The 8,951-nt window shown below is 47.2% G+C and overlaps 1 protein-coding gene across 1 annotated transcript in view; it reads left to right on the forward strand.

The window, feature by feature from the left end:
- DYM (dymeclin) overlaps window positions 1–550 on the forward strand; it is a gene marked incomplete at its 5' end in the record, with an annotated part of 135,224 nt that extends 134,674 nt beyond the window's left edge. The window contains one exon of the mRNA XM_010284690.1: window positions 401–550. Coding sequence (XP_010282992.1) covers window positions 401–550 — 150 coding nt within the window. The remainder of the gene's footprint in view (window positions 1–400) is intronic.
- Between the last annotated feature and the right edge of the window lie 8,401 nt (window positions 551–8,951).

Genomic DNA, 8,951 nt, shown 5'->3' on the forward strand with positions numbered 1-8,951 from the left:
TGAGTACAATTAATAGCAAAGTGCTTTTTAGGGAAAACTGCAACAGACAGGTTGGTACGTGCACAAGCAAGAAGGCTTTTGTGGGGCTGCTAAAAATGACAGTTTTCCTTAAGACCGTTGTGCTATGTAAAGGATTCACGTGTTTAGTCTTTGTTAACAGGCAAATTGAGTGTGACCAGTGGTAAAAGGGTTGAATACAATATGCCAATGTAGCATTCAGTTCAAAGACGAAATTATAAATGATCTTTTTATCCCATAAATATTTTCCTTCGGGTCTAATGGTTCAGTTCCTTCCATTATTTTTTTTCACCCGACCTCTTTCTTCAGTGTTTACATGGGCTGCGTGTTTGCAAACAGACGTGCAAACCTTCCCTCAGCGGACTTTGGTTTCTTGTTGCAGAAATTCCCCGAGCTGAAGTTCAAGTATGTGGAGGAAGAGCAGCCTGAGGAGTTCTTCATTCCCTACGTTTGGTCCTTGGTCTACAACTCTGCCGTGGCCCTGTACTGGAACCCGCATGACATCCAGCTCTTCACTATGGACTCCGGCTGAAGGAGATGCCCCAGCCAAGCCAACTCAACTCCATCTTCTTACAGAAAACGAAACTCCGCACCGCGTGTTAATACGTGACCCCTTCCAGCGTGCACCCTCTGACCCCAAAGCTTACGGAGAACGAAGCCTGCCGCCAGCGTACAGTCCAACATCGATGACACGCTGGCAGCAGACTGCGGTGTGAGGAACTGACGGCTTGTAGGCAACCTTGTATTTATAGTCCTATAACCTAGAGCTTGTTTGATGAAAATGAGGCCTTACACATGGGGTACGATGTTACTACCAACCACAAACGTGATTGTTCTTTTAACTTAACGGGGTAAATGAGGAAGGAGATTGTGGACTTTGATTTGGAAGCAACGTTTGTATTTTCGTTTCTTTCAAGCGAGGCAGCTTTGTTGGGTCAAGCTTTCTGTGGTCTGTTGGATTCTGCCGTGGGTTGCTCGTTACCTAATCCCGTGCTTTCACTCGCAGCCCTTTAATTCGGTGGCACTGTCAAGGCTGCAGTTGTGTCTACGCTGTCATCCCAGTGAACTAAGCGAGCAGCGTGTTAATCAGATTAGCTCCCAGGCAGATTCAAAACACTTGATTTAGATGTCAAAATGTTTGTGGGAGGATTTTCAATAGCCAGTCTGTCTTTGTTTGTTTGTTTGTTTGACTGGCAAATATTCTACAGAGGGCTAGAAACACCAGCTTTCAGAGTCAGGTCCCTTACAGACTTGTTTTACTGTGCTTTTGTGCAAAAGTTGTTCCTGGAAGTTGAACGGGATGTGGGGGGAATCTCCAAAGAAAATAGTTATAAGATAAGTAGACCAATGTCCTGTAAAAATGTGTGTAATGGTGACAGTGTGTCGTGGGGATCCTTGGCAAAGTTCTGTGTTGAAAATCCCCTGTTTGCTATTAAAGGTTTTACGGCAGAAGTGTAGATTTATCTGAATGTAGAATACTTCTCCTTTTTTCTTGTTTTAAAGTGTCCTTTCCTGATATACCTGTTTCTGCAGTCGGAAGAACAAAAGAAGTGGCTTGACCTGATTTTGAAAGAACATCTCATTTTTCAAAACGAGGATCATTTCTTCCCTGGGGAGGCTCCTGATGGTGCCCGTTGCACACGCGTGCAAACACCCTAATCCCACACGCTGCTGTGGGGAGGGCCGTCACCGGTGCGTTGCATGGCAAAACATAAATATCAAGGAATTAGTTCCAAAACATGCGTGGCAACCCCTTGTATTCACTGCCTGCTCCAGCATGTTCTGTTTATTGACCTGAAGAGTCGGGTGCATTTGCTTTCAGACAGTCCTTCGAGTGGCTTTAGGTAGAGTTTCTTGCACCCTGTTTTTTTCCCTGAAGGATGCGCTAGGATTGTACTTTCCTTTTATCTGCTTATATTTAGAGGTGGAAGTCCATTTGGATCCTACACAAATGGAAATGTTGGCTTACAAAAAAAAAAAAAAGCTTTCCAAATTTCTTTAAATATAGCTACAAAGCTATATTTATACGTATAGAGTATGTATATACATATAGAGCCCAGGAGCATTCAGGACTTTAAAATGGCAGAAGCTTTTGAGAAAAGGCAATAGTAAGCCTGGAGATACATTTTTTTTTTTTTTTTCTTAGGAAAATATGAGAAATGAATGAACCATGACTGAGCTGCACATAAGTTTATGCTGTGTTTCGGTTTCATGGTTTGTTTTTTTTTTCCTTGTCTTTGAGCGAACGTCAAAGGGGAATGACTCTTCTTGGTTATTGTCGTGATTCGTAATTTTGTCTTTATTAAAAGGCTAAGAGAGTGTGTGAGTCAGCAGGGCTGCCCGGCCTTTGGAAAAGTCAGTCTGAAGATGCACTTTTAAAACTCTGGATTCTGAAGCTACTGCCATGGTTCAGTTTTCATCTGTCTTAAACCGCCCACGAGCACTTGAACCTGCCCCGAGGTGAGCACCCTCCACCCCGCTGCCTCCAGCAGAAGTGGAGCACTTCATGAAAGAGGGCTCAGCCAGAGCAGATGTTTATCAGCCGGGTGTCAAACTGGAGAGAACCTGATTTTTCTTTGAAAGGGCTTTTTGTAAAGAGAAGAGTGCGTAAGGCAGCGATCTGATAGAATAGGTCAAACCAGCTGCTGAATCAATGTAGGAGTCACAACAGTAAATTATTTCTCGCTCTCCTTTTGTTGTGATGACACTGAAGTACAGAAGGAACAGGTTTGTTCCAATCACATAATTTCCTTGTGCATTTAATTAATATGCAATTCTTCCAGGGCCCAGCTGGTTTGGAACAGCTGGAGTTACAATCCAAAGCTGGAACAGCAGAGCCAGACCAAGGTTTATGCTGAAATCCATGCTAGCCCCATTGGATGTGGGTCTGGCACGGTCACAAATACTCTGTTTTCCTTCAGATCTGTAAAGTATCACCTTAGGGATCCTTTTCATTACTTTGTGTGAAAGATTTATTATGCGTAATAAAAAAAAAATTGAAAACGGTAAATACAGGCTGTAGTTGCATTTGTTTCACGTGATAGCTGCCGCGTGGTGACGTTTGGCCGGCGGGTCTTGGTGTGGCCATCAGACCTGGTGTGCACGAGGTTTTATAACATTCTCCGTGATGTGCAATAAAAAGGATATTGTTTTGTTTATGGTATTAAGTAGGCGGTTGTTTAAATCTGTGCTTGGTGAGAGAAGGGACGTGTCGTGCTACAATGTCGTGCTGAATCCCACCTAACGGAGGGCTCTTGCCAACTCAACTTCTGCAGTCGCGGCAGGAACAGCCCGGCGGAGGCACTGGGCACACGCGGTTGTGCGGGGAGCAGAGGAGGCACAGGTCTGTCCCCTTCAGCCCAGGCCAGATGTGATGTGTTGCTGCACCCTGAGTTGCTCTTTCCTCTTGTTCTGGCCACAGCATTTAGGCAGATGGTGTCTCCCTGGGTTTTGGGGGTTGGATTGGGTGTTGGACCCGGATCTTGGCCTTACTGTGCCAATATTGTTGCTCTGAGTGCTGATCACTACTGGCACCATCTGCCTAGGCTACTTGAGTAGCATTAGAGAGGGAAATCCATTGCGTCAGGGTTAGGGAGGAGAAGGGAGGTCTGCTCTGTCCTCACTCAGAGGACCACCCCTTCCACGAGTCTCCTCTGAGCTTGAAGCCTTCCAGAGAATGGGCAGGAAACCAAGTTGCTGTGTAAGTTGTTAGTGAAGTGGCGGTTGTGCATATGAAGCCTGATGCACGTGTCCCTGACGAGGGAGTTGTCCTCCTTCTTCAGTTAATCGAGAGAAACTGATCTCCCTATGAAAACGGGGTGGTGGGTTGGAAGCTACAACAACTCCTTTTCCCTGCTGCCCTACAAATGAGTCGGGCATCATCGACTTTGGCAAAAACCTTCCCAATTTCATGGCATTTCTTGACCCTACTAGCCTAAAACTGAGGAGTATTAGGCAAGTTACAGGAAAAAAACCCAAACTGTTTTCTACATGCCTGCTAGATTGTTGATCTACCAGTTAAACAGGAAAGGAAGAAGCAAACAACCCCTCTCATTTCTTTGGAAACTGAAGTTTTTTGTACAACCTTTTCTACTGGGCGGCTCGGTTTTATTCTTGCGTACGTTGTCTAATTCAGCCAACTTAAGGCCAAAAGTCATCCTATCGTTGGTCAAGCCCAGGGTCTCTCCTGATTGATGGGGCTTGGTCTGTGAAAAACTCTCACTTCTGTGGTTGGAAGACCAGAAGTTTCCTCTATGCTTGCACTTCTGTGATTGCCTGACCACCGTAAGTCCTTTCCCGTCTTCACCCATTAGCAGGGCTTTGGCCACCTTACCTAGCCAGCTTTAAAAATTCGAACCGTTAGTACCCGCAATACTGTAAAATTCAGGGTCCCAGCTGCTTTTGCGTTTGGTTTGTTGCTGATTTGTTTTGGGGTGGGGTTATTAGTATAATAATTATTATCTATTATTATAACAGACTCTACTAACTCACAATTAGCAGTGTTAAAGGTAACAGCAGCACATCTGATAGCAACATGCAACAGCCTCAACGGAGTTACCGGACTCAGAGGAAGGAATTGTTTACTCAGTACGTTCCTATCTGTGGCTGTGGTCTCTTCCCCAAGCCCAGATCGGGGTGCTAAGATTCCAGATCAGGGCTCTAATCTTGCTACAACTGTTCAGTTTGGGGAGCTTTTGCTTGTACTGAAAATTGCCTCAAGGTTTTTATCTTTGAGGTTTCTCCAGCCAATATTACCAGGTTAAATTCTGTATCAAGCACATACCTGCACCCAGAAGGCTCCAGGAGAGCTCTTTCCCCTTTAATTACACAACAGATAATCCATAAAATTGTCTCCAGCAGCATGACTCGGCCCTAATAATTTTTAATGTTTCTGGCAGTCAAATGTCATTTGTCATTTAAAGGGAAAATATCTATCCGCTTCCTTGGCAAGCTGCAGCCAGCTGGTTAGACAGGAGCGATGTTCTCGGCTCCACCAGGGATGGCCTCTAGATCCATCTGCTGGATCCATCCAGACTGCTCCATCTTGACCACCAACTGCTGGTTGGGGGCAGCCAGTTGGGTTTACTGCCAAAGGGCTCTCAGCAGCAAATTTGTGCAGGACGTCCTGAGCATCTGGGTGATGAAGCATCAGCTCCTGGACATCTTCTAGCAGAAGCCTTGGTGGCCATGAGCTCTCAGGACGGTGCAGATGTCCCCTGAGATTAAATTCTGCGCGGAAGGATCTCTCAGATATCACAAGGTTGGTTGTCTGGGTTATTCTGGATGGGGTTGGCAGTTATTTTGGGTTTGTCTGGAAGGCTGACTGTCAGCTCTAAGAATTACTCATTCATGGTGCCTTTGTGCAGTTCACTCATGACGTTCAGATTCAGCAGCGACGCTCTGGGCGCAGCAGCACAGGGCTGGTACAGGGGCTCGGGGCAAGGCTCGTGAAAGCAGGGTGTTTGCCTTTTTTTCCCTTTCGGGAAAGGAGCCTCTTGGCAGGACGTCCGCAGGCTGCTGTGGCATCACCGAGACGCTGGAGTGCTCCAGGGTGGTCCTCCTTCTGCGTGAGACGTAACGCACCTCACCAGCGTCATTCATTACACCGATAACAGTTCTCTTATCGGAAGATTATGATATTTCAAATACAAAAGGGCAACTCTTACAACCTCAAGGCAGAGCTGTGCTTCCTGCTGTGACTTTGGGTGCAAGGACTCGTTAGGAGCAGGGCAGGGAGGTGCCACGGGCTGTGGAGGCAATGATTTAAGGTAATCATGGGAACGGCTGCATGATTGCACAAGCTGGGGTCTCAAAAGCAGCAACAGGTGGGCTGCATCGCTCCTCTGCATGTCCCTGCTGGGAGATTTTGGCATCGCTTCGCTGGGAAGACCCGGCACCACTCTGGAGTAACAGTCTTGTGAACGTTTTGCTCTTTGAGAGTAGTTAACCCTGAACTGCAAGGCTCCAGCTGAGATTACAGCACAAAAAGCTTGTAAGCATTTCATCATAGATGCTAGGTTATTGCTGGATGGATGCTTTTCATATGTTAGGGCTATACTGCCTTCTTGCAAATGAATTACTTCAAGTAGCCATGTTTAATACCGAAGGCGCCGCTACCACCCACGGATTGTGCCAGCACTTACATGTACTCGGATAAATGAAAATGTCACTGTCGGCGAATCCCTCCAAATCACGAATCAAATACGTCGCTGAGCTGCCAAACTGGGACAATTTGAATGAGAGATTTAAAGACGGAGATTTTATTTTTTTTTTAATGCTGCTGAAGCACACAGCATAATCCTTCATCATCACTTTAGAAACTGTCTTAAAATTAATCCAAAATTAATATGTCTTGGCAGACGTGATGAAACGTTCAGCTGTACATAAAGTTTTGTCCAGCTGTTTTGGCGAACTAAATGGCAGACTTCAGCCTTCCTTATAGTCACTTTGTGCTGCTGAAAACCTTAAATCCGATGGCAGCGGGAGAAAATGGGAGGTCTTCAAGTATCCGGAGAGGAGCTACAGAGCGGTGACAAACGCGGTGACGTCCCCGATGATGCTATCCCTGCCCCTCCTCCTATTTATGAAACAACGAAACAAACTCTTCTCAAAGAGCAAAACCGCTTATTAAAAACTGGCAATTTAAACTAGGAGCAGCTGTCCTCGCCCTGCTGCTTCTATTTTCGTCCTTGAAGCCCCTGTCAGGGTCCGTCCCCTTTCCCAGCGCAGCTCCGGCATCCCAGTCGGCAGTGCCCCCGCCATGAATCCTGCCCAGCGCGGGTGCTCGGGGTACGGGGGACCTGGGGTGCTCAGCCCCGTCAGAGCTGCCTCTCCCTATTTAAGGACTGTATCAACCAGAGAATAGTGGGAATAAAAGGGACAAAACTTGATCTGGAAATGTAAAGCCTCTTCCAAACCAGGTGCGTGAGGACCACCAGTGGCCTCTTCAGATGGGGTCTGGGTCAGCGAAACCAGTGGGGAAAGAGCGATCGCACCTGGGATGGTGGCCCTGGGTGCCGGCATGGCAAAGGCCACTCACTGGGGAAATGGGGAATAAATGGTGGGCAAAGAATTGGTCATGGGGAATTGCCAAAAAAATTGGGGTTTTTCCTAATACAGCCTTGCGTGTTGTTTTGTCGCTTGTTGCTCAGGCTGCTCCTACAGGAGGGAAAAAAACCCCACCTTCATTCCTTGATATGGGATATTCGGTATCCAGTATATTTACTTGGCTGAGCTTCAGATTAAATACTCTGCTTAGTGCCTTGTGTCTTGTACATGTCTCTGCAGTGCTGAACAGCAGAGCGGAGAGAAGCAACAGAGCCATTTTCACCCTGAAACAAAGCTCTTTGTGATGGCTCCAGAAAAAAAAAGGTCAATCTCCCCCAAGAAAACGCAGCTTTGGCGTTCGCAACCTTGCAAGTTTCTCCCAACTGAAATACGAAGTGCAAATTAAATTTAAATTCTTTTCTTCCTCCTAAATCAAATCTCGCAGGCGCCAATTGCCCTTTAAAAGGTCAACCTTTTAGCCCACAAAATATGTAATCAATACACTATTGACCTAAGCAATGGCCATAAACTTCAGGCTGCCTTTATCTCCTCGCTTGGCTTCTCCTCCTTCCTGACAGAGCACGTTTGGGTCGGGAAAGTGGCAGCTCCTGATGCAGGAGACGGGCAGAGAGCTCATAAAACCCTGTGTCCGCAGCGGTCCCGGAGGAAGATGAGCATCACTAGTGCTGCACAAGGCAGGTTTGCCTCTTGTCTTTCTGTCATTGTCTGTCTGTCTTGCTTTGGTTTCCTGGGGGACACGTTAGCAGTTTCATAGTCTTACGGAGCCACTATTGTAGGACCAAAGAATTTGAGTTTACCAAATGTTCTCCCTCTTCATGCAGCTGTTTGAGTCTGGCCGGTTGTGGACTGGAAACCATTTCTGGTGGAGTAGCTAGTCTGGTCAGGAGGTGGATTTGCAGCAGTCTATCCCTAACATAGACCCAGATGTTTTCCAGTGCACTTCTTCCATCCATCACAGCGTGGTGTTTCTCTGTTCCATTAGGTGTGCTACACAGGACGTACAACCACACCAGAGCCTCACCAGCACATGTCAGCAGCAAGACCAAGGGGGCCCATGTCCAGGTCACCATGGCCACCAGGAGCACCTCCTTGAGAGGACGGAGGTGACACTGTCCTGAGAAGGGACTCTACCAGGGAAGAGAGGGGCAGAGTTTGGCCCATGGCTCCCCACCACAGGGAAGGAGGTAGGAGGCTGGAGCACAGGCATGGGTGGGCTGATGTCACATTTGAGGATACCAGCTTCCCTACTGGTGTGTACTGGAGACAGATGGCAAAGACCCTTCTTGACTATTTGGGGAAAAAACAGCCATTTTCAAGCAATACCTTCCCACTTGTTGTCACCAACTGTTCATGCAAATGAAAGCCCAGTGAGTCCATGGAAGAGCAGTGCTAGAGAATAAACCAGAAACCGTAGTCCTGACCCAAAGAGCTAATGGTCACTGATCCGGAAAGGGCTGAGACTAGACAGGCAGCTTGGATGTATGTGTGTGTGTGTGTATATATATATATATAAAAAAAATATGTACCTATATATGTCCAAATGGTACACCATTATGATTTATTATTCTACTGTTATCTATAAGATGACTCCCTTTCACCTATCTGCTGAAGGGCCGTAAGCAGAGGCACACCACTGGTTGGGATTGGGTGGGTGCCCTATAGCACACTACGTATATAAAGAGGCGGTGGGTCAGTACGGACTACAGGGAGCGCCTCGGCCGCGTTTGGGGCAGGACGTTTGGGGGATGCCAGGCTTTTCCTGGGCTGGTTTCAGCCACCCCGGCAGAGCTGGCCACTATGCTGCGGCTTCGGGAGGGCGGCGGGGGGGTGCCGGGGAGCGGGAGCGGCGGGGGGGGAGGGAGGGG

The sequence above is a fragment of the Phaethon lepturus genome, unplaced genomic scaffold (assembly GCF_000687285.1).
Source record: "Phaethon lepturus isolate BGI_N335 unplaced genomic scaffold, ASM68728v1 scaffold7460, whole genome shotgun sequence".
NCBI classification, from domain to species: Eukaryota; Metazoa; Chordata; class Aves; order Phaethontiformes; family Phaethontidae; genus Phaethon; species Phaethon lepturus.